Source organism: Pecten maximus, chromosome 15, assembly GCF_902652985.1.
Source record: "Pecten maximus chromosome 15, xPecMax1.1, whole genome shotgun sequence".
Classification (NCBI taxonomy): domain Eukaryota; kingdom Metazoa; phylum Mollusca; class Bivalvia; order Pectinida; family Pectinidae; genus Pecten; species Pecten maximus.
The window spans coordinates 10,432,257-10,459,304 of record NC_047029.1 but is presented as its reverse complement, the minus strand read 5'-3'; the positions used below and the strand labels follow the sequence as shown (position 1 = coordinate 10,459,304).

The 27,048-nt window shown below is 37.5% G+C and overlaps 2 protein-coding genes across 3 annotated transcripts in view; both read left to right on the top strand.

The window, feature by feature from the left end:
* LOC117344280 overlaps window positions 1-15,975 on the top strand; it is a 95,475-nt gene extending 79,500 nt beyond the window's left edge. For both annotated transcript variants that reach the window (XM_033906973.1, XM_033906974.1), the window contains exons 6-7: window positions 14,203-14,386; window positions 15,861-15,975. In XM_033906973.1, coding sequence (XP_033762864.1) covers window positions 14,203-14,273 — 71 coding nt within the window. In that variant the 3' untranslated portion in view covers window positions 14,274-14,386; window positions 15,861-15,975. The remainder of the gene's footprint in view (window positions 1-14,202; window positions 14,387-15,860) is intronic.
* The window catches only part of LOC117344279 (receptor-type tyrosine-protein phosphatase N2-like), a 165,913-nt gene continuing 154,725 nt past the window's right edge, over window positions 15,861-27,048 (top strand). The window contains exons 1-3 of the mRNA XM_033906972.1: window positions 15,861-15,976; window positions 20,518-20,598; window positions 21,801-21,880. Of these exons, the coding sequence (XP_033762863.1) occupies window positions 20,564-20,598; window positions 21,801-21,880 (115 nt within the window). The 5' untranslated portion in view covers window positions 15,861-15,976; window positions 20,518-20,563. The remainder of the gene's footprint in view (window positions 15,977-20,517; window positions 20,599-21,800; window positions 21,881-27,048) is intronic.

Genomic DNA, 27,048 nt, shown 5'->3' with positions numbered 1-27,048 from the left:
TGAGTATTGTCTACTGATACCAGGGTATGACTAGAAGGACACAGTTTCTGGGTGATAGGACATGTGAGTATTGTCTACGGATACCAGGGTATGACTAGGATACAGTTTCTGGGTGATAGGACGTGTGAGTATTGTCTACTGATACCAGGGTATGACTAGGATACAGTTTCTGGGTGATAGGACGTGTGAGTATTGTCTACTGATACCAGGGTATGACTAGGATACAGTTTCTGGGTGATAGGACGTGTGAGTATTGTCTACTGTTACCAGGGTATGACTAGTAGGATATAGTTTCTGGGTGATAGGATGTGTGAGTATTGTCTACTGATACCAGGGTATGACTAGGATACAGTTTCTGGGTGATAGGACGTGTGAGTATTGTCTACTGATACCAGGGTATGACTAGGATACAGTTTCTGGGTGATAGGACGTGTGAGTATTGTCTACTGATACCAGGGTATGACTAGGGATACAGTTTCTGGGTGATAGGACGTGTGAGTATATTGTCTACTGATACCAGGGTATGACTAGGATACAGTTTCTGGGTGATAGGACGTGTGAGTATTGTCTACTGATACCAGGGTATGACTAGGATACAGTTTCTGGGTGATAGGACGTGTGAGTATTGTCTACTGATACCAGGGTATGACTAGTAGGATATAGTTTCTGGGTGATAGGATGTGTGAGTATTGTCTACTGATACCAGGGTATGACTAGAAGGACACAGTTTCTGGGTGATAGGACATGTGAGTATTGTCTACGGATACCAGGGTATGACTAGGATACAGTTTCTGGGTGATAGGACGTGTGAGTATTGTCTACTGATACCAGGGTATGACTAGGATACAGTTTCTGGGTGATAGGACGTGTGAGTATTGTCTACTGATACCAGGGTATGACTAGGATACAGTTTCTGGGTGATAGGACGTGTGAGTATTGTCTACTGTTACCAGGGTATGACTAGTAGGATATAGTTTCTGGGTGATAGGATGTGTGAGTATTGTCTACTGATACCAGGGTATGACTAGGATACAGTTTCTGGGTGATAGGACGTGTGAGTATTGTCTACTGATACCAGGGTATGACTAGGATACAGTTTCTGGGTGATAGGACGTGTGAGTATTGTCTACTGATACCAGGGTATGACTAGGGATACAGTTTCTGGGTGATAGGACGTGTGAGTATATTGTCTACTGATACCAGGGTATGACTAGGATACAGTTTCTGGGTGATAGGACGTGTGAGTATTGTCTACTGATACCAGGGTATGACTAGTAGGATATAGTTTCTGGGTGATAGGATGTGTGAGTATTGTCTACTGATACCAGGGTATGACTAGGATACAGTTTCTGGGTGATAGGACATGTGAGTATTGTCTACTGTTACCAGGGTATGACTAGTAGGATATAGTTTCTGGGTGATAGGACGTGTGAGTATTGTCTACTGTTACCAGGGTATGACTAGTAGGATACAGTTTCTGGGTGATAGGACATGTGAGTATTGTCTACTGTTACCAGGGTATGACTAGTAGGATATAGTTTCTGGGTGATAGGACGTGTGAGTATTGTCTACTGTTACCAGGGTATGACTAGTAGGATATAGTTTCTGGGTGATAGGATGTGTGAGTATTGTCTACTGATACCAGGGTATGACTAGGATACAGTTTCTGGGTGATAGGACATGTGAGTATTGTCTACTGTTACCAGGGTATGACTAGTAGGATATAGTTTCTGGGTGATAGGACATGTGAGTATTGTCTACGGATACCAGGGTATGACTAGGATACAGTTTCTGGGTGATAGGACGTGTGAGTATTGTCTACTGATACCAGGGTATGACTAGGATACAGTTTCTGGGTGATAGGACGTGTGAGTATTGTCTACTGATACCAGGGTATGACTAGGATACAGTTTCTGGGTGATAGGACGTGTGAGTATTGTCTACTGTTACCAGGGTATGACTAGGATACAGTTTTGGGTGATAGGACGTGTGAGTATTGTCTACTGATACCAGGGTATGACTAGGATACAGTTTCTGGGTGATAGGACGTGTGAGTATTGTCTACTGTTACCAGGGTATGACTAGTAGGATATAGTTTCTGGGTGATAGGACGTGTGAGTATTGTCTACTGATACCAGGGTATGACTAGGATATAGTTTCTGGGTGATAGGATGTGTGAGTATTGTCTACTGATACCAGGGTATGACTAGGATACAGTTTCTGGGTGATAGGACGTGTGAGTATTGTCTACTGATACCAGGGTATGACTAGGATACAGTTTCTGGGTGATAGGACGTGTGAGTATTGTCTACTGATACCAGGGTATGACTAGGGATACAGTTTCTGGGTGATAGGACGTGTGAGTATATTGTCTACTGATACCAGGGTATGACTAGGATACAGTTTCTGGGTGATAGGACGTGTGAGTATTGTCTACTGATACCAGGGTATGACTAGGATACAGTTTCTGGGTGATAGGACGTGTGAGTATTGTCTACTGATACCAGGGTATGACTAGTAGGATATAGTTTCTGGGTGATAGGATGTGTGAGTATTGTCTACTGATAACAGGGTATGACTAGGATACAGTTTCTGGGTGATAGGACGTGTGAGTATTGTCTACTGTTACCAGGGTATGACTAGTAGGATATAGTTTCTGGGTGATAGGATGTGTGAGTATTGTCTACTGATACCAGGGTATGACTAGGATACAGATTCTGGGTGATAGGATGTGTGAGTATTGTCTACTGATACCAGGGTATGACTATGATACAGTTTCTGGGTGATAGGACATGTGAGTATTGTCTACTGTTACCAGGGTATGACTAGGATACAGTTTCTGGGTGATAGGACATGTGAGTATTGTCTACTGTTACCAGGGTATGACTAGTAGGATATAGTTTCTGGGTGATAGGACGTGTGAGTATTGTCTACTGTTACCAGGGTATGACTAGTAGGATATAGTTTCTGGGTGATAGGATGTGTGAGTATTGTCTACTGATACCAGGGTATGACTAGGATACAGTTTCTGGGTGATAGGACATGTGAGTATTGTCTACTGTTACCAGGGTATGACTAGTAGGATATAGTTTCTGGGTGATAGGACGTGTGAATATTGTCTACTGATACCAGGGTATGACTAGGATACAGTTTCTGGGTGATAGGATGTGTGAGTATTGTCTACTGATACCAGGGTATGACTAGGATACAGTTTCTGGGTGATAGGACGTGTGAGTATTGTCTACTGATACCAGGGTATGACTAGAAGGATACAGTTTCTGGGTGATAGGACGTGTGAGTATAGCCTACTGTTACCAGGGTATGACTAGAAGGATACAGTTTCTGGGTGATAGGACGTGTGAGTATTGTCTACTGATAACAGAGTTAACTGACTCACTCTGTGATCACAGGACCACTGCTGAACAGGAAACCAGAAAAGGGACTGAACCACAAAAGAAGAAATCTCCAACTGTTCACCTTTGAAGATGGATTTTATGTTTAAGATATAAATGCATCAGTCATGTCATGCTGCTACTAATGACATGATGAAAATTTTAAAAACAATTCTACCGATGGAAAAAAAAAATTAAAAAATCTATTTAATCTACTTTTCAGAGAGTTTGGTTAAAATGTTAAACTGTTAGACTGCCAAGATTTTAATATCCGTAAGTGTATACCTTGGGTTGGGCTCTATACTTATGCTGAGTGTGGTCACGAAAGGTCTCCGGGAATCAATGGAGACTCGCTCCTATCTCTGGTGCATCTGTGTCAACACATCACTGATTCCCAGAATTTAATTTGTTGCCATCTGCTAATGGAGCATTATATCTTCAACCTGTTGGTAAACGTCAGTTAATACCGAAAGCCAATCCACCTAAAAACAATGGCCACGGCATGATTAGCTTGATAAAAGGTAAACTAATCATGCCCTGTACGCGGAGAGACTGACATACAAGTATGAGATTCCCGCAGACCGGGGTCAAATATCAGATTGTGCACACGACTTTAGGAAACAAGTACCCTGGATGCACGCTAATTCATCAAATATCTCACCAGATTAAAATGGAGAACACATTTCAGCAAATTAATATCGTATTAGAAATGACATTGGAAAAAAAGAATATCGTATTGGAAATGACATTGGATAAAAAGTATGGAAAAACTAAAATTTATGGGTAATTATTGGAGGTGTGTTTTTTTTTTTAGAAAAATTTAAAAAGAAGACTTTTAATGACATATATTGCTAATTTGGAAAAGATCTATTCTGTATCAAAGACAAATTACAGATAAAAGAGTCAATTAGGAGAAAATTGAAACAAACATATTCTACACTTCAGATGGGTAATTGATAAAAAAATATCCCATTTGCAGAGAGTTCTGGTGTCAGATCAGTTAGGCAAACTGATTAGTGGTGTCAGATTAGTGGGACGACCTGATTAGTGGTGTCAGGTTAGTGGGACGACCTGATTAGTGGTGTCAGGTTAGTGGGACGACCTGATTAGTGGTGTCAGGTTAGTGGGACGACCTGATTAATGGTGTCAGATTAGTGGGACGACCTGATTAGTGGTGTCAGATCAGTTAGGCAAACTGATTAATGGTGTCAGGTTAGTGGGACGACCTGATTAGTGGTGGCAGGTTAGTGGGACAACCTGATTAGTGGTGTCAGGTTAGTGGGACGACCTGATAAGTGGTATCAGGTTAGTGGGACGACCTGATTAGTGGTGTCAGGTTAGTGGGACGACCTGTAATGGTGTCAGATTAGTGGGACGACCTGATTAATGGTGTCAGGTTAGTGGGGCGACCTGATTAATGGTGTCAGGTTAGTGGGACGACCTGATTAGTGGTGTCAGGTTAGTGGGACGACCTGATTAGTGGTGTCAAGTTAGTGGGACGACCTGATTAGTGGTGTCAAGTTAGTGGGGCGACCTGATTAATGGTGTCAGGTTAGTGGGACGACCTGATTAGTGGTGTCAGGTTAGTGGGACGACCTCATTAATGGTGTCAGGTTAGTGGGACGACCTGATTAGTGGTGTCAGGTTAGTGGGACGACCTGATTAGTGGTGTCAAGTTAGTGGGGCGACCTGATTAATGGTGTCAGGTTAGTGGGACGACCTGATTAGTGGTGTCAGGTTAGTGGGACGACCTGTAATGGTGTCAGATTAGTGGGACGACCTGATTAGTGGTGTCAAGTTAGTGGGACGACCTGTAATGGTGTCAGATTAGTGGGACGACCTGTAATGGTGTCAGGTTAGTGGGACGACCTGATTAGTGGTGTCAGGTTAGTGGGACGACCTGATTAGTGGTATCAGGTTAGTGGGACAACCAGATTAGTGGTGTCAGGTTAGTGGGACAACCTGATTATATATATATAGTGGTGGCAGGTTAGTGATACAACCTGATTAGTGGTGTCAGATTAGTGATATAACCTGATTAGTGATGACTGGTTAGTGGGACAATCTTGTTAGTGGTTGCTTGCTTGCGTGACTAGTTACCGGCTTAGTGGTGGCAGGTTAGTGGGACAACCTGATTAGTGGTGTCAGGTTAGTGAGACAACCTGATTAATGGTGTCAGGTTAGTGGGACGACCTGATTAGTGGTATCAGGTTAGTGGGACGACCTGATTAGTGGTATCAGGTTAGTGGGACAACCAGATTAGTGGTGTCAGGTTAGTGGGACAACCTGATTATATATATGTAGTGGTGGCAGATTAGTGATACCACCTGATTAGTGTTGGCAGGTTAGTGGGACGACCTGTAATGGTGTCAGATTAGTGGGACGACCTGATTAATGGTGTCAGATTAGTGGGACGACCTGTAATGGTGTCAGGTTAGTGGAACGACCTGATTAGTGGTGTCAGGTTAGTGGGACAACCTGATTATATATATGTAGTGGTGGCAGGTTAGTGATACAACCTGATTAGTGGTGTCAGATTAGTGATATAACCTGATTAGTGATGACTGGTTAGTGGGACAATCTTGTTAGTGGTTGCTTGCTTGCGTGACTACCGGCTTAGTGGGACAACCTGATTAGTGGTGTCAGGTTAGTGGGACGACCTGATTAGTGGTGTCAGGTTAGTGGGACAACCTGATTAGTGGTGTCAGGTTAGTGGGACGACCTGATTAGTGGTGTCAGGTTAGTGGGACGACCTGATTAGTGGTATCAGGTTAGTGGGACAACCAGATTAGTGGTGTCAGGTTAGTGGGACAACCTGATTATATATATGTAGTGGTGGCAGATTAGTGATACAACCTGATTAGTGTTGGCAGGTTAGTGGGACAACCTGATTAGTGTTGGCAGGTTAGTGGGACAACCTGATTAATGGTGTCATGTTATTGGTACATCCTAGTTACTTTTGGCAGATTATGTTACTGATGGTTGGTTTATAGTGGAACAACTTGATTAGTGGTGGCCGATTAGTGGAATAAGCTTGTGGGACAATGTAGTTAGTGGTAGCTGGTTAGCAGGAAAACCTGGTTACATGGTTTCTGGTTTGTGGGACATTCTGGCTACTGGGACAACTTGTTAAGTAGTGACTGGTTAGTGGAATAACCTTGTTACTTATGGCTGGTTATAGTGGGACAATGTCGTTAATGGTGGCTGGTTAGCAGGAAAACCTGGTTACATAGTTTCTGGTTAGTGGGACAATCTCACTTAGTAACTGGTGGCTGGCTACTGGGACAACCTAGTTAGTGTTGGTAGATTATAGGAATAACTGTGTTACAAATGGCTGGTTAAAGAGACAACCTGGTTACACGGTGACTGGTTTAAACTGGGACAATGTGATTAGTGGTTGCTGATTTAAATAAGTGGCGTAACCTAGTTACTGCATAGTGATGCTGGAAGGATTGATACCTTTTGTAAATATTTGGTTGTATTCACGTAATGATAGGAGAACCAGGCCTGATGTCAATGTATGTTTGGCCCAATACTAGCCTCAAGACTGAGAACACCAATATGTTCTACAGAACCAATAAAAACGTATAGGAGTAGATCGCTTTGTCTGTTGCTAGGCAACAAACGTCATGTACAATCAGGGGGTCTACATGTGTCAAGTGAGCTCGGTAAGGATCAAGCTGTTTTCTCTTGATATAAGTCACGAATGTAAATCCCCACCAGATATTGACCCCTGGAGACTCCCAAAATGGCGGTGATGACATCACAAACTAGATTATTGAGCCGTAATATATGAGTCTGTGACGGGATAACACAATAAGCCTGATAGCACACTGTCATTGACTGGACAGGAAAAATAAAAAAAAATATGGCTAATTAAAAACTTTCTGCTGTTTTTCATGCTTCTTAATTTCTCCGAGGAAGACATATAACATTTTACTAAAAATCTACCTAAAGATTATGCACTGATAGACCTTTAATATCGAACATTTATGAGGATATCATACAACTTGTACTGATCAATGACAGCGAAACCTGCCGTAACGACCCAATGTATTCAGCGACTTTCTGTCTTATCTGACTTATTCCGAGTTCCCATTCACTTGTAGGATTCTTAGATGAGTTATTTCTATATCTATATATATTACTCGCAATGTCCAGTGTTTTTTTTTTTGATTGATCATCGATGTCAGTTTTTATAAATTTTCACTCCCAAGCCTAAATATACAATGACAGGTTTGATAACACTGATAGCCTAGCTATATCAAGTTAAATCACAGTTAGAAAACTTACTTCATATAGTTATATATTTCATCCATTTATAAAACAAAATTAATAACTTGATCTACTATCAAATACAGGTATGAAAATAGTTTTGATTTTTTGTTATTAAATGTTCTTGTATGATCTGGGTGATTTCATTGCATACATGAGATTTTGTTCTTTTTTACTCAAATTAAATGTTTGACAAAATATATCAATAAAATTTTCGCTTTACTTAATTTTGAAATCATTTAAACAAAACTTAAATACAAATACTGATATTTCTCTTATCCTTATAAGGGCCACTTAAACATATGACTAACATAAAAATTCTGGTAACATGAATGGAGCCAACTGTATTAAGAGACCTACTGTCATAAGAGAGGTTTGATTAATTAATCATAATTTACCAAAAGATTGTCTACAGTCATGATAAATTATAGTTTGATAGCAAAAAATTAATTTTTATTTAAAGATAAACATGAAAGTCAACCTGTTCTAGACAGGTCAGGCCACTGTGTTCCAGTCTGTTCCTGTCCTGCAATATTTACAAATGTAGGTCACTGCTTGTAGTAATTTATTTCATGTCATTTTTTCGATGTCATTTACAGTCCTATAAATCACAATTCCTTTTTTTTCTTATCAAGTTTTTTATCAATATGGCGTTGCCATGGAGATGTCAACATAACATTATGATATTTACATATTCTTTTTCCTCTGTGAAGAGTGAAACCAGACAATCGATTTGACATTCCAGGTGATAACTTGGTGTGTAAGCTAGGACTTTAGTAGTGAAACCTATGTCGTAAATCTAATCTGACATTTCACCACCAAACTCATGTTGAAGGTCGGAATGGCAGCACAGATTTTTCATAAGTCTCCAGGTACCCACAAACACGACAGGGTTTGATTGTACTTGGAGGAGGAGTTAATGTACTGGGGAACCCACACATTGTGTGTGTACAGGTGACTTGTCTGTACCTCAAATGGTTTCCATGGAAACACAAGAAGTAACTATTTAGGCAGCCTTTGAAAGCAAAGCTGGCGCTCTGATTTATAGGACTAGCTTTGAGTCTTTGGAAGCCAAGCTGGTGATCAGATGTCTAGAACTAACTTTGAGTCTTTTAGAACTAGCTTTGAGTCTTTTAGAACTAGCTTTGAGTCATTGGAAGTGAAGCTGGTGGTCAGATGTCTAGAACTTGCTTTGAGTCTTTGGAAGCCAAGCTGGTGCTCAGATGTCTAGAACTAACTTTGAGCCTTTGGAAGCGAAGCTGGTGATCAGATGTCGAGAACTAGCTTTGAGTCTTTTAGAACTAGCTTTGAGTCTTTTAGAACTAGCTTTGAGTCATTGGAAGTGAAGCTGGTGATCAGATGTCGAGAACTAGCTTTGAGTCTTTGGAAGCCAAGCTGGTGGTCAGATGTCTAGAACTAACTTTGAGCCTTTGGAAGCGAAGCTGGTGATCAGATGTCGAGAACTAGCTTTGAGTCTTTTAGAACTAGCTTTGAGTCATTGGAAGTGAAGCTGGTGATCAGATGTCGAGAACTAGCTTTGAGTCTTTGGAAGCCAAGCTGGTGGTCAGATGTCTAGAACTAGCTATGAGTCTTTGGAAGCGAAGCTGGAGATCTGATGTCTAGAACTTCTAAGCTGGTGATCAGATGTCGAGAACTAGCTTTGAGTCTTTGGAAGCCAAGCTGGTGGTCAGATGTCTAGAACTAGCTATGAGTCTTTGGAAGCGAAGCTGGAGATCTGATGTCTACAACTTCTAAGCTGCTGATCAGATGTCTAGAACTAGCTTTGAGTCTTTGGAAGCGAAGCTGGAGATCTGATGTCTAGAACTTCTAAGCTGCTGATCAGATGTCTAGAACTAGCTTTGAGCCTTCAGAAAAGAGGCTTGTCTCATTAGGTGTGCTAAAGGACTAGTTTCAATTCAAATCCAGAAGGCTATTTTTTCAATCACTGTCAGATTTACCATCATTCTTTTGCTTAGTGTGTTTGAATTGAAGGTTACAGAATTATTTTGAGACCAAATTTAAGATTTATGTTAAGATGTACACTTGTCATTTCTAATCTGATATTTATTTGACATGTTAACATCTAAGTTAGGTAAATATGGCGATAAAATCAGAGCTTTATGTGCTTTGACTACCCATATGTTGGCCAAATTTGTCTCAAAGGACAAGATATTCTAAGATAAGTCGTACAGGTTAGATCTCAAGGGGAATGTTGACAACGTATAGACATTAAAGGGCACACATTAGGTTGGTAGATATGATGTCTAACAATGCGGGTAGATTAGACTTATGGTAAGACGTAAATTCCTGTTTATTGCCCGCGCCAGCTGAAATAATGGTTTCATTTATAATAAATATATGTAGAAAGCCTGCTCTGGTGTACTGCCTGTTGTTTAATTATCTTGGTGCTTATAATGTATATAAAGAGCATTAAACTTATGGTAAATTATAAATCCCTGTGTATTGCCCGCACAAGGCGAAATAATGGTTTAATTTATAATAGAAAATATGTAGATAGCCACCGGTCTGGTGTGTTGCTCGGGGGTTATCCCAGTGTTGGGTATATACCCAAACGGGGAAAACCCACATTCTATTTTTGATTTGGTTCTGTGGTCCCTATAAAGAGTTGCAAGTTCACTATTCGAGAAATCCCTGTGATAATGATTATTGATAATGAACAAATGAGGATGTTAAATAGGCATTGGGATTAAAATGAAAGATTTTGGAGATTAATTAGATTGGTGATGATAATAATAGAGAAATTAGGATGTCTAACAAACTTTGGGATTAAAATAAAAGATTTAAGATAATGATGGAGGATTTGGGATGTTTAATAAAATTGAGCTGTACAACAAAGATTTGATTATATTAATAAAGGATTGAGGATAATTATGCAGATTTGAGGATGTTAAATTAGTTTGGGGTGTATTAACTTAGAATTGATTATATCAATTAAGAATTGAGGATTATTAGTGGAAAATTGAGGATGCTTAATCAGAATTTAATTGGATAGTTGAGGATGAAACAGAACTGAAATGAATCGGTAGAGAATTTAGGATGATATATTGGTGGAATGAGGAAGGAACCAATTTGAATTGAGGATGATAAAGACATCCAGACGATAAAGGACATAACATATACTGTACTTACAAATGTTTATATTCATCATGATATACAGTTTTGTACTCAGGTTGTGTATGATCTGCCAGAAGCTAGAGGTACACTTCTTGTGAATTTAGCATGAAAACAACCCTTTTTCCTCATCCTAATAAAAATGCTCAAGATAAAACTATGATTTATTTTTATCAGAATTAAACCGTTTTCAAAATTTTAAGGTATCTTCAAAGCACAGAATTGTACTCCTCAATTTAAATTTGTTTAGATTTGTATTCCTTGTGTGGCTTTAGTATTTTACAAATTTTTAGAGATTTTAAATTACATCCAACCATATATAAGGTTTCATGTGTTATAGCAACCTTCTTAATATTGAGATATTGTTCACAGCACCAAAAAGCAATTTTCTTCTCTTTATTGTGGATGTTGAAGTACTTCAGATCTCCGATTTAAACCTTTATCCAACGTGTAATGCCGAGCTTCGTCACAGAAACCTGTTAATAAGGAAGCTGGCTGCTGCTGCTGAGGCCTAAAGCTTGTGGTGATTGACGATAAGATGATACAGGGCTATGAAACCTCACAGCAGGGACGTTCCTTCAGCGTATGGATGGTTTAATGTTGTGTACCTGTCTCACACTACAGGTGTGCAGCTCACTGTAAATTAACAGTGATGGTCTGGTCGAATTGTACCAGATGTTTAAGTTTCAGTCTTGTTGACTATGGTAGAGTGATTATTATATTTTAATTTTTGTTTTTGTTTTTTTTGTTAGGAGGGGGGGGGTTGGACACATACACAATGAAAATAAATTGAATCAAGTGCAAAGTGCATTTGTAGCCGTTTAGTTTTCCTGACTGGAATGGAGCTAAACTGTTCAATACTTTATTGACCCTTTTAAGATCAGTTGATCTGTTACCACTTCAATGAGATTCACTAATGATTCAAACAGAGATGACACGGAACATGAACAGGATACAAAAAGGAATGAGACTTTATGTTACTGGACAGAAAAGTAAGAGTAACAGAGACTGTTATCTTCTCCACTGATGTCATAGTCCTTTCTAATTTATTTATGGCTAAACATCACTGATTATGGCTGCAGGTACCTGCCCAGATCCCCAGGACATTGATTACGGTATGATTCATTGAATATCCTCCAGATGAGTAGAATGATAATGTACATATATACACAATGTTCACATTCATGTTCTGACATGGAATTTAAAAAAAAAAAAGAAAAAAAAATAGGTAAAAAAAAAAAAAATTAGTAATGGCATCTACACAAATATTCATCTTTAGATTATATAATTTCCTTTTCTATACATATACATATCAAGGAAATTAAATGAGTAAGCTTTTTCATAATCGCAAATAAAAAATGGGTCCCACGGTTAACCTGGTGGCTTTTACCGTAACTAAATAAATGATATGAGAATGAAAGAGAAAAATTATATAACCTTTTAAAAGTCTGAAAAAAAAACCCACTTGTATGATTTGTTCCTATTGTGTCAGTTTTGTTTCATTTTCGGGGGTTAATTATGTCCCTTTTTATCGGTCTTGTTTTAATTTTTTGAGGAGTTGTGGCCCTTTTTTGTCAGAATTGTTTCATATTTTTAGGAGCGTTGTGTCCCTTTTGTGTAAGAATTTTTTTTTCTGATCTTTTTGGGAGAGTTGTATCCCTTTGTGTCAACTGTTTCATCTTTTTGGGAGAGTTGTGTCCCTTTGATGTCAGAACTGTTTCATCTTTTCGGGAGAGCTGTGTCCCTTTGTTAGAAATGTGTATTTTTGTTTATATGAAAGTGTTTTATCAAATTGTAAAGAAATCATTGATGTTCATTGCATGTTTCTTGTGTCCAGAATGTAGGATATATGTACAGACCTGTCAAGTTCTCATGAACAAAATGCAGGTTATTACTCATAAAAATGCAGGTCATAGCACTCCAATGCAGGTCATTGCGCGTAACGGCATTTCACTTGAAATAAAAACAATAAAACTGAAAAAATTCATCAACATGTGTCATTTAATAAGCATTTCTATGCATACTTCATTCATTTACATAAATGTTTTACATTGTAAGTTGTTGTAGCTGTTTTTGCCATCTTCAAAACATTGGTGGAAGGTTGATAATCACAGCAATCAGTATTTCATTCCTTCAAAAATATCCATCTAAAATTAAAAGAATTATTTTTATAATTAATTGTGAACCACAAGCATTAAATTTTTTTTAGTTTTTCTATATTATTTTTCAATTCCGGAACTTTTGGTCCGGATTCCGTCTTCATTATTAGTTGCCAAATTGTACTTCCAGCAAGCATAAACAAAGATCGTTTTCACATGTTAAAACCTTTTGCTGTTGTCTTATAAGAACATTTAGGCATAGATTGCAGTAAGTTAACTCTGTGCATCACTATTTCATACTTCAGATGCAGTTTCTATTATTTTTATCAGCATAAATGTCCTTAAAATGTCTTTGAACTGAACGTGACTCTGGCGGCCTAGTTTCCTCGGCTTTAGAATTTTCATTTCAGACACGAAAATAAAGTAGTTTCAATAGCTAATTGTTACGTTTTTAATATATTTCAATATATCCAATTCCACTACAATAATTCTTCTGAATCACATATAACACGGGATTCTGGAAATCCAACATGAAAGTTAAGATAGAGACAATATTTTGTTCATTTGCCCAGGGCAAGTACACCAACATTTTTCACTTGCCCGAACTCAAAAACTCCTTGTGCAAGCCTTAATTCGTACACGCCATTTTTGTTGTTGTTGGATTATCTGTTCGGTGTCTCAAATTGTGTTCCTACGCGTCAAAGAAAAAATCCGAGGTAGCTCGAATGAAAACGAGATCTTACTGAAATGCGGGAGATTCAAAACACCCGTCGGGAGCTATTTCTGTCTGCGGGTTATAGACCAATTTTCCGGGAGTGACCCGCAAAATGCGGGGCACTTGACAGGTCTGTATGTAACATGAGTGTCTTAATCTAGTTTGGGAGAGTTGCAAGTAATAATGTTTGAGCATTTTACTGTATTTGTTTATTGAAATTGTGATTTTATGCTAATCTGTGTGCACCTTGTTGACTGTAATAGTGTGATAGTTTATATGTGTGAATGAAGCGAGCAGAAGCAATATTGGCTTGCATGTTATTGAAATCTGGTTGGATATACTTCTGTATAGGGTGGCAGTAGAAGTTTTCGGGTCTGAAGTGATGTGCTTTTTATTTTAAAATAGTGTATTTTTATTGAATAAAGTAAATCTTGTTTTATATTCAAGTTCTCCTGTGTTCATTTCACAGTGTTAGATAACCCGGGTTACACTACATCATAGGGTTGCGCAGGCAAGAATATTTGATTTCATGGTCTTTATTTCAGATTTTGAGTGATAATATGGTATTTTATTGTTTGTTTATATTTAGGAACCATGAAAACAGATATACCACAAGATTTGACAGAAACTGTAAACTTCCCAAGAAAACCACAACATTGAAAATTCAGACATGGAAAAAATCATATCGGCGATGGAGTCAGAGATGGGTGTAATTCCAAGTGAGGACAAGCGAGTCCTTGGCATACCTGTGGTTGGCTCTGTCATGCAAGAAGGTACGCCATGCATCAATGTCTTAAGAAGCTTGCAAAATGTTGTTGGCGGAAGTGAGAATGTTTAGAACCGCAAAAATTATGGACAAGCTGTTTAAAGAAATTGTAATAACTATTCTATGGGGACTGCTTACAGTTTTGGAAAGTCAATGAATTTTGCTAGTTGTGGCCTTGAAATTGGAAAGCCTTCAAGATACTCTCTACCTTGATAAGTCTGGAATGCTGGTCTTTGACCTTGAATATGTCATTCATTGTTTCATATAGGTAATTACATCGAGACAGGTATATTAGGAAAGGTACTCTTGATCCAAATTAAAAAAAACAACAGCTCTTTGTTTGTCTTTGATGGCAACTTAACCTTATACCTCTCAAACTGATAAACCTCAACATAATGGAAGAATCTGCAACAAAATCACATTAAAATTGTGAATTATCACACTGTTCAAAATGCTAATATAAAATGTATTTGAAATCATTGAAAAATTTCATTTGGGTCATTAAAAATCCTTGAAACTGCCATGAACTTGGTTTGACAAGATCTGCAAACACCATCATTGGACTAAAAAAATGTTTTTGCCAAGGTCAGAATGTCTTGATAATGAAGTTTCCTCAAACTTGGTCCCTAGTTGTGCCAATTCAATTTGGGTTTTTGATCCAAAAATGAAAATTGTCAACAGTTTGCCATCTTGGATTTTGCAAATTGAAGTGTGTTATCGCTTTTTCTTGAAAACTTCATGTGTAGGTTCCCGTTGGTCCGTAGTTGTGCCATTTTAATTTTGATTTTTGATCAGGAAAACAAAATTGTCGACATGCAGGCGGCCATCTTGGATGTTGATAGTCGAAGTTTTTTATTGCTATTTCTTGAACAGTATTAGTGGGATATTCTTCAAACTTCATGTGTGTAGGTTCCACTTGGTACCTAGTTTTCTTAATTCACTATAGGATTTTGATGGAAAAAAAAAAAAATTCAACAGGTGGCCATCTTGGATTTTGAGAACTGAAGTTTGTTTCTTGAAAAAACTTAATAAGGGATGTTTCTCAAACATCACATGTAGGTACCTTTTGTTTTTGAAATCAGATTATTAAAAAACTAAGAAAGAAGGTTAAAAAGTAGAGAAAAGGTCAGTCTGAACCAATAAAGATTAAGTAATGGTGGGTGCCAAAATCTCTCTGGGATCTCTTGTTAAATCAAGGCAGAGTAAGATACTTTCAGTCTCAGAAAAAATGGTTTAGATTTAAAGACTCAATGTTAGACACTTGTGTTGAATTCAGAGACTAAAAGTTATATATACCTTAATATGCTGTAGATTGAGTCACTTCCTCCTTGACACAGAAATTAATAATGCTATTTCCCGAATACCTGTTAATTAGAGGTTCAGACAACATAAACCCCAAAACTAGATTTTAGGAGCTATAAAACGTGTTTTGAGGTGATACTTAATTCTAAAATACCTTCAGTGAATAATTGACATTTCAGACAAGAAAAGTGTCGACTCTCCCAAACCTGCGGCTGAACCTGACCAACAGTCCCGAGGATCCAAATGTAGAGGATATCGTCAACACGGACTACGCATTTGTGGAATTCACCAAACAGTGAGTGTCATATAGACGTCTAGTATACAGATAATCTCACCTGGATTCCTAAACATAACGATCTAAATCACTCATCAACAAAAGCTTTAAAATTGAAATTAAACTTGTGTATGATGAAGTGTCCTTATTTTGTTATTTTAATCATGTTTGTAATTAAAAAGAACATTTATATTTCTCATTTTGTTTCTACTTCTAGTTTATTTTTCAATGCAGACTTATTAAAATCCATCTTAGCTTAGGTCCATACTTATAAAATTATCCATCTACATTTTGTGAATAAAAGTATTAAGACTTTATTTTTTCATTTCTGAATATTTCATTGCATCAATCCTATATACAGAACTGGTTGATATATATGCATCGATCATTAAAATATCAACAGTACATTGTCAATAGAGATCTTACATAGAGTAAACTGAGAGTTTTGTGAATTAATGTCTCAATATTAGAACTTACATTCACTGGAATATTGTGAGTTTTCCTTATTATAACTGTTCCATTTGCTGGTATTTTTGTGAATTTTCTCATTATTAGAACTATTACATTTACTGGGATTTTTGTGAATTTTCTCAATATTAGAACTATTACATGAACTGAGATTTTTGTGAATTTTCTCAATATTAGAACTGTTACATTAAATGAGATTTTTGTGAATTTTCTCAATATTAGAACTGTTAAATAAACTGATTTTTGTGAATTTCCTCAATATTAGAACTGTTACATTTACTGATGTTTTTGTGAATTTTCTCAATATTAGAACTGTTACATTTACTGAGATTTTTGTGAATATCCTCAATATCAGAACTGTTACATCTACTAAGATTTTTTGTAAATTTTCTCAATATTAGAACTGATCAATTTACTGGGATTTTTGTGAATTTTCTCAATATTAGAACTTTTACATTTACAGGGATTTTTGCGAATTTTCTTAATATTAGAACTGTTATTCTTTTATCGGTCCAAGTGCTGATTGTAAGCTGTCGATCATATCTTAATGCGAGATTTTAAATCATGTAACCACTGATGTGGCACTGTTCTTCAGCCATCTCCCCATCACTGCACTCTAAATATAGCCTAGATTTACTAAAGGAAATATGCTAATGAGATTGTCCATAAAAGGCAAGCACACACAGCCTCCAGACTGATACTGGGAGAATCCTCTATATCCATCCCTGGCTCTAGCTTAATCTCTCATCGGCTGGGATTAACTGGAATGGAAACTCTAAACTGGGAAGGACAGTCATTTTTCAATCTTGTGGATGAAGCTATGGTTCATGGGAGAAAGTCCAAATCAGTTTATATCAAATATATATGTTTTAAACCAAAAAGGTGGCAACAAGTCACAGATATAATAACAGGTGGGAATACAGATGTTTATATACAATATATAAAAGATGGGAAACTTATACAGATATTTATATACAAAAAAGATGGGAAACTTATACAGATAATTTATATGCAATTTTATGTACGATAAAAGGTGGGAAACTTATACAGATATTTTATATACAATAAAAGGTGGGAAACTTATACAGATATTTTATAATCAAAAGGTGGGAAACTTATATAGATATTTATATACAATATATAAAAGGTGTGAAACTTATACAGATATTTATATACAATATATAAAAGGTGGGAAACTTATACAGATATTTATATACAAAAAAGATGGGAAACTTATACAGATAATTTATATGCAATTTTATGTACAATAAAAGGTGGGAAACTTATACAGATATTTTATATACAATAAAAGGTGGGAACCTTTTACAGATATTTTATAATCAAAAGGTGGGAAACTTATATAGATATCTATATACAATAAAAGGTTGGAAACTTATACAGTTATTTACAGTGGACCCTCGATAATCCGAACACCTTCGTTCCCAGCCCAAACCGTCCGGATTACGAGTTTTCCGGACTACCGAATTTCGTCTACCAGGTCAAAAAAAATTGTTGTGTAAGAGTTATCTCCCTTGACTCTATAAAATACGGGACGTTTTAATGACGTTTCATAAACACGTCTAATAGTCAGTCTTCTTAAAAAATAAATATACTTATGTTCTTGATATGATTCTTGTTTTCTTTTATTTTGTAGAAACTAAAAAATAAACAATGTTTTTAAAAGAACATGTGAAGTGAAAGTTGTTTTATTTATAGCGGGCATATGTGACCTACAAACAACACACATGGCTTACGTCCCAGAGGTTCACAAACGAGTAGAAATTACATACGTTAAATACCTGAAATGAAAGACCCACTATGTACAATGTACGTTTTTTTACGTAAATTATGAACCTGAAATGAAAGACCCGGTTTTTACAACTTACCAACAGTCTGTGTTTTTGTGTGTTTTTTTTACTGTAAGTTAAAAACCTGAAATAAACGAACTGCTATGTACAATGTACGTTTGTTACGTAAATCAGAAACGTGAAATGAAAGACCCACTATGTACAACTTACCATTAGTCCATGCTTTTTTATATGATTTTTACGTAAGTATGAAGATACAATGAATAAGTTGCAATGTGTAGTTTGGTATGTTCACAGTCTTTATATAAGAAGTTATCGCATCACGTTACGCCCATTTATTCTGATTGGATAATAATAATAAAAACTATTCACAATATTGTGTGTTTTTAATCGTGTAAATAAAATTCAGACATACGCCACGTAATAATTAACATTAATTAATGTGGTGAATCGTAACTCACTTTGCTGTACCAGAAACTCCAAGCTACCTATTTAAAAGTACGCGACACCAGCGAGAACTACCCAAGCTGTCCGATAATTATTAAACCCGTATTCACTTAACAATGTGACACTTACTGAAGTAAATCAGCGGTATCTGACGACTTATTAGTGTGTAATTAACCCGGTTCTTCTGATCACTGCTTAATACGTAAATGTACCATGTGTGTAATTAATAACATGCATCTTTCAATGAGTCGTCATTACAACGATGTTACAAGCCGATATCCTTGTTTACCCAATACAATTGTTAGTGATGTTAATTACCGATAATAAATTTATTACATGCATTTGTGATTGATTAAGTATCGTATCACATACTGTATGTTAGTGAATTAATTATTGCTAACTACGAAATAGCACTATGTAAAATAACTATAATAGATATTGTACGTCAAGTTGATAAAAGCAAGACCAGTCTACACTATAAAACCCTTTAATACTGTAGCATTTAGGTCGATCGTAAAGAAAAGCAATGTACCGTTATAAAGACAGAGCTACATTGTAACACAGGTAAACACCCGGGGCTATGACCTGGCAGCGGTCGCTATGACTACCTACAGTGTCAAGCGATAGTCTGTACAGCTGTCGACACGGGTGACTTGCCCGACATTTTTCTCTCCTCATGGTGAAAAAATCGTCCGGATTATCGGGGGAAATTTACTAATGAAAAGTACTTTCCGTTCCCAAAATGGGCTTCCGGAATCGGAAACCGAATTTCCGGACTGGTGAGTACAAATAACGTTACGGAAATCCGTTCCCGTGCTATTCCGTCCGGACTGCGAGTTTTCCGGACTATCGGCGTCCGGATTATCGCGGGTCCACTGTATATACAATTAAAGATGGGAAACTTATACAGATATTTATGTACAATAACATGTTGGAAACTTATACAGATATTTATATACAATAAAAGGTGGAAAACCTAAACAGATATTTATATGCAATGTGAGATTAAGTTTGGGTTACAAATTTTCATACTTTTTACCGAAACCTGACCGTGTTAGATAATGATTAAATTGTAATACTAATTAACATCATGCATGCACCTGGCACACAAGGGAGGCCACCCTTACACGACCACAGTCGTTGATAGGACGTGGTAACATTATACAAACTAAACAAAGTTAAAGAAATTGATGTACGTGTCTCACTTGGCTGTAAAATTCAAGTGGGCGTACCCCATGATTCGTCCATCCATTGTTTGCCTGGCATCAACTTTCCCCTAGCTTTTAAATAATTTCTTCTCAAAAACCAAAAGGTCTATATAAATTCATGACCTAAACAGATCTTAACTGGTTGGTTTCTTGGATAGACCCCACAAAGTTTGTCAAAAGAAATGCATTTATTCGAGGTCACAGGGGTCATATTTGTTGATAGCTTAAAATAACTTCTTCTTGTATTAACCAAAATGTCTTTTATCATAATGTTTTGTTAGGTAGATTATTGTGACGGATTCCCTACAAATTTTGTGAAAAGAAATGACCTTGACCCATATTCAAGGTCACAGAGGTCAAATTTGTTAAAACATTCAAAAGACTTCTTCAGATTAACTTCAAAGCCTAGAAGATATTATTTGAATAATTAAAAGGCAGGTCAAATTATCAAAGAAGTGAATTCTAGGTGAGCAATGCAAGCCAATTGGGCCTCTTTTTGGATGTGTTTATTTCATAGACCTACTTGATTCAAGTTCTGTTTGTTAAAAGTGATTAACATGTGTAAGTTTTATTTATCAGGGTGATCACCTGATTTTGGCTAATATTGATAGAATGGTTTACTTTGGTACAGCCTTGACCGAGATACTGCCAGTGGTTTTCTGTCTGTTCTGGAACACATGCTTGACACACCGGTACCCTTTGATCCAGCAGAGTGAGTAAATTTACACCTTGATAAAGAAATACCCATGATTTCAGAATCTTAGACTCAATGTATTCATGGATGGTGTGAACCTTTTAGGGCCAAAACTATATGGTCAATAGGGAGATTTATAAAACATCCTTCTTTAACATGAACACAGGGATTTCAACCAAACTGATAGTGTCTATAGGGACCACGGAACCAAATGATTTCCCATAGACGGTAATGTTAACATTTACCACTGTACTGCTTAATTGGAGTTTTCAACACTGGTCCAGTAGCCATAATTTTGAAGTATGCCATCTTGGAAACCTCTAAATAGAATGATAAAAAATTCTACCAATTTGAACTTTTTTTATATGGGGGCCACCATCTTGTATTGAAATCAGCACCAAAAATTCATCTAAATTTACAACAAAATACACACTTACTTAACTCCCCCTGACAAAAACAGGCTAGCAACAAAATAACTGTTTTTCTATATACTGTATTTTACATCTACATGTATTGCCCAGCCCACACATAAAACTTTGGAAACTTCTCTCACCTAAATATCCAATCAGTAGGCCCCGATGCATTCACCTTCCTATTAAATCTTCTGCCCAAACGGGGAAAACCCACAATCTATTTTTGATTTGGTTCTGTGGTCCCTATAGATATAAATACATTTCAAGCGGTGGCAAGTACAGATATAACATAATATTTTGAGAAGAGAGTGGTTCCCTTGTTGCAAAAGTGCAATTATAAAAAATTGTAAGAAAAATTAGGTTGTTAATCTGATTGCTGGATTATCAATTAATATGGTTCATAATACATGGATTATCCTTGGTAGTAGGAAATCTCAAGGTTTTATAAAGATAACTGTTCCTTGCATTAATTAATTCTCCGATTTAGTAAAATGAAAGGTAAAATAGAAATTATATATGAATTAATCCAAAATAATTTGCTAGTAATACAGGAATGCATCTCAGTGATACAGGCCCTATGGATCTTTTGTCTGTTTAAATTACAGAAATTTTCATCAGTACTAGTAGATTTTGTGTGATGATGATAACCAAGCGACGAAGTGCGACTTAATATGAACTTAAAGCCTTTTTTTCCGTGATGACTTTATAATGTGCAGTATTTGGGACAATCTTGATCAATCAAGTAGTTTTATAAGCTTTAAGCTTTTTTCCTTCCAATTGTCATGATGGACTATTGTTTTTTTGTAGGGACTTTGAGAACCGAGTGACATTTTTTGTCAATGAAAAACTGACTCATATGAACGCATCAACTGTTGCCCGACTTGTTGGTGAGTACAAAATTATTTTTTTTAGAAATTCATTCAGTTCCTATCTTGAAAAAAGTATGTAATTTCAATTTTTTAGCCAACTATCTTGACGGGCTCAGGATTACAAATGGCCCTTTGTTCATTTGTCCTTCCATCCGTAAGCAATCCTTGTTACCACTATTTCCAAGAAAAGATTCATCAGGTCTTTGCCTTGATCCCTGGTCATGCATGGTCAATTTTGACACTGAGTGGAAAACAATACGGCCGATGTGTGAATTGCATTAATATATTGTATTGGTTTCTGTCTGATTAAGAGTTTATATTATTTTCAGACAAATAAATTTTGTAAACTAAAAACTTGTAAGACCATCTATTTTTGTATGTATGTCGTCTCCCAAGAATGTTTAATGTAAAACAGGACCAATTAACACTTACTGTTCCATAGCCCAGGATTTAAAATGTACGACCGGCCGCTGTCGCCTTTTGATCAAAACATATGTACAGCGAACACGATCTTGTTTAATGGACGGTCTAGAACATTATAAGAACCAATGTATTATGTGGATGAATGTTCACGGGGTGTATAACCTGAGGAAAATGATATTTGCTCAAGTCCATATGGAGAAATCGTAATCGTAATTACAGACCTTTGACTTTTTTCGTGAATCGCTGTAATTTGAATCTTGCTCTAAAGGTAGCTTGTCACTAGATCTATAAAAAGAATTAAAAAAACTCGTTGACGTGGCGATACGGAGAGAAAAGGTCTGGCTGTGATGGTTGAAGGGGATATATCATTGAACAGTATATATCTACACATACAAATAATATAATTAAGGATGCTTGACAACGCACAAAGACAGAATGTTGGGAGACATTAAAAGAGGATTTGTCATTGTGTAGTGGCTCTCAAGTAATATCACTGATTTGGGGTACATCAGAAAATGGGATAATTGACTCTCTAATTGAAAGGAAGAAGTGTGTACGGTATGACAGACCCTGGGGAGACACTTCCTCCTTGCACAAAAGAGTTTTCATCACAGCGACTTAATAACATCCAATTAGGCAAGGTTTTGTTCTTCAGGCAGGATAACTTGTGTTATTTTCTCCTGCGGTATGACGGAGGGGAGGGGCGGATACAATATGCGACAGAGCTAAATCGCGTAGCTGTCTGGAAATCGCACCAGTGTTATTTTCATCCGAATCCAGATACGTTTTTTCAGATGAGGATACACAAATGAAAGAAACCGATAGAAAATCAATAGGCAGGTAATTTGTGTCGAGCACAGACACTGGAATTAAAACATGTGATGTTAGGAAAGGTATCTCTGATCATCTCTGATACAGTGCATATATATATTGTTGGAGATGTATCTGATTACCATGATGAACGATTGTAGGTCCCTTTTTTTGAAATTTCTTCATAACATACAGACAGAGAAAAATACCTTGTAATCATATTTTTTTTCGTGTCTTGTGAAATATGTTTCTTTGTTGTTATTATTAAAACATTAAAAGAAGAATTATGTTTCAAATTCTTGATTTATTTTACATGTTGATAACAACAGTAGTGTTGTGTGGTACAGTAGTGTTGCGTAGTACAGTAGTGTTGTGTGGTACAGTAGTGTTGTGTGGTACAATTGTGTTGTGTGGTATAGTTGTGTTGTGTGGTACAGTAGTATTGTGTGTTACAGTAGTGTTGTGTGGTACAGTAGTATTGTGTGTTACAGTAGTGTTGTGTGGTATAGTAGTGTTGTGTGGTACAGTAGTGTTGTGTGGTACAGTAGTGTTGTGTGGTATAGTTGTGTTGTGTGGTACAGTAGTGTTGTGTGGTACAGTAGTGTTGTGTGGTACTAGTCAGTAGTGTTGTGTGGCACAGTAGTGTTGTGTGGTACAGTAGTGTTGTGTGGTACAGTAGAGTTGTGTGGTACAGTATTGTTGTGTGGTACAGTTGTGTTGTGTGGTAGTGTAGTGTTGTGTGGTACAGTTGTGTTGTGTGGTACAGTAGTGTGGTACAGTAGTGTTGTGTGGTACAGTAGTGTTGTGTGGTACAGTAGTGTTGTGTGGTATAGTTGTGTTGTGTGGTACAGTAGTGTTGTGTGGTACAGTAGTGTTGTGTGGTACTAGTCAGTAGTGTTGTGTGGCACAGTAGTGTTGTGTGGTACAGTAGTGTTGTGTGGTACAGTAGAGTTGTGTGGTACAGTATTGTTGTGTGGTACAGTTGTGTTGTGTGGTAGTGTAGTGTTGTGTGGTACAGTTGTGTTGTGTGGTACAATAGTGTTGTGTGGTACAGTTGTGTTGTGTGGTACAATAGTGTTGTGTGGTACAATAGTGTTGTGTGGTACAGTAGTGTTGTGTGGTATAGTTGTGTTGTGTGGTAGTGTAGTGTTTTGTAGAACAGTAGTGTTGTGTGGTACAATAGTGTTGTGTGGTACAGTTGTGTTGTGTAGTACAATAGTGTTGTGTGGTACAGTTGTGTTGTGTAGTACAGTAGTGTTGTGTGGTATAGTAGTGTTGTGTGGTACAGTATTGTTGTGTGGTACAGTAGTGTTGTGTGGTACAGTTGTGTTGTGTGGTACAGTAGTGTTGTGTAGTACAGTAGTGTTGTGTGGTATAGTTGTGTTGTGTGGTACAGTAGTGTTGTGTGGTACAGTAGTGTTGTGTGGTACAGTAGTGTTGTGTGGTACAATAGTGTTGTGTGGTACAGTAGTGTTGTGTGGTACAGTAGTGTTGTGTGGTACAGTAGTGTTGTGTGGTACAATAGTGTTGTGTGGTACAGTTGTGTTGTGTGGTACAATAGTGTTGTGTGGTACAGTTGTGTTGTGTAGTACAGTAGTGTTGTGTGGTACAGTAGTGTTGTGTGGTACAATTGTGTTGTGTGGTACAGTAGTGTTGTGTGGTACAATAGTGTTGTGTGGTACAGTTGTGTTGTGTGGTACAATAGTGTTGTGTGGTACAGTTGTGTTGTGTAGTACAGTAGTGTTGTGTGGTACAGTAGTGTTGTGTGGTACAATTGTGTTGTGTGGTACAGTAGTGTTGTGTGGTATAGTTGTGTTGTGTGGTACAGTAGTGTTGTGTGGTACAGTAGTGTTGTGTGGTATAGTAGTGTTGTGTGGTACAGTAGTGTTGTGTGGTACAGTAGTGTTGTGTGGTACAGTTGTGTTGTGTGGTACAATTGTGTTGTGTGGTACAGTAGTGTTGTGTGGTATAGTTGTGTTGTGTGGTACAGTAGTGTTGTGTGGTACAGTAGTGTTGTGTGGTACAGTTGTGTTGTGTAGTACAGTAGTGTTGTGTGGTACAGTAGTGTTGTGTGGTACAATTGTGTTGTGTGGTACAGTAGTGTTGTGTGGTATAGTTGTGTTGTGTGGTACAGTAGTGTTGTGTGGTACAGTAGTGTTGTGTGGTACAGTAGTGTTGTGTGGTACAATTGTGTTGTGTGGTACAGTAGTGTTGTGTGGTACAGTACAGTAGTGTTGTGTGGTATAGTTGTGTTGTGTGGTATAGTTGTGTTGTGTGGTACAGTAGTGTTGTGTGGTACAGTAGTGTTGTGTGGTACAGTAGTGTTGTGGTAGTACAGTAGTGTTGTGTGGTACAGTAGTGTTGTGTGGTACAATAGTGTTGTGTGGTACAGTATTGTTGTGTGGTACAGTAGTGTTGTGTGGTACAATTGTGTTGCGTGGTACAGTAGTGTTGCGTGGTACAGTAGTGTTGTGTGGTACAGTAGTGTTGTGTGGTACAATTGTGTTGTGTGGTACAGTAGTGTTGTGTGGTACAGTAGTGTTGTGTGGTACAGTAGTGTTGTGTGGTACAGTAGTGTTGTGTGGTACAATTGTGTTGCGTAGTACAGTAGTGTTGTGTGGTACAATAGTGTTGTGTGGTACAATAGTGTTGTGTGGTACAATAGTGTTGTGTGGTACAGTAGTGTTGTGTTGTACAGTAGTGTTGTGTGATACAGTAGTGTTGCGTAGTACAGTAGTGTTGTGTGGTACAGTAGTGTTGTGTGGTATAGTTGTGTTGTGTGGTACAGTAGTGTTGTGTGGTACAGTAGTGTTGTGTTGTACAGTAGTGTTGTGTGATACAGTAGTGTTGCGTAGTACAGTAGTGTTGTGTGGTACAGTAGTGTTGTGTGGTATAGTTGTGTTGTGTGGTACAGTAGTGTTGTGTGGTACAGTAGTGTTGTGTGGTACAGTAGTGTTGTGTGGTACAGTAGTGTTGTGTGGTATGATTGTGTTGCGTAGTACAGTAGTGTTGGGTGGTACAATTGTGTTGCGTAGTACAGTAGTGTTGTGTGGTACAGTAGTGTTGTGTGGTACAGTAGTGTTGTGTGGTACAGTAGTGTTGTGTGGTACAATTGTGTTGCGTAGTACAGTAGTGTTGTGTGGTACAATTGTGTTGCGTAGTACAGTAGTGTTGTGTGGTACAATAGTGTTGTGTGGTACAATAGTGTTGTGTGGTACAATAGTGTTGTGTGGTACAGTAGTGTTGTGTGGTACAATAGTGTTGTGTGGTACAATAGTGTTGTGTGGTATAGTTGTGTTGTGTGGTACAGTAGTGTTGTGTGGTACAGTAGTGTTGTGTGGTATAGTAGTGTTGTGTGGTACAATAGTGTTGTGTGGTACAGTAGTGTTGTGTGGTATAGTTGTGTTGTGTGGTACAGTTACAAGTATTGTGTGGTACAGTAGTGTTGTGTGGTACAATAGTGTTGTGTGGTACAATAGTGTTGCGTAGTACAGTAGTGTTGTGTACAATAGTGTTGTGTGGTACAGTAGTGTTGTGTGGTACAATAGTGTTGTGTGGTACAGTAGTGTTGTGTGGTACAGTAGTGTTGTTGTAGTACAGTAGTGTTGTGTGGTACAGTAGTGTTGTGTGGTACAGTAGTGTTGTGTGGTACAGTTGTGTTGTGTGGTATAGTTGTGTTATGTGGTACAGTTGTGTTGTGTAGTACAGTAGTGTTGTGTGGTACAGTAGTGTTGTGTGGTACAGTAGTGTTGTGTGGTACAATAGTGTTGTGTGGTACAGTTGTGTTGTGTGGTATAGTTGTGTTATGTGGTACAGTTGTGTTGTGTAGTACAGTAGTGTTGTGTGGTACAGTAGTGTTGTGTGGTACAGTAGTGTTGTGTGGTATAGTTGTGTTGTGTGGTACAGTAGTGTTGTGTGGTACAGTAGTGTTGTGTGGTACAGTAGTGTTGTGT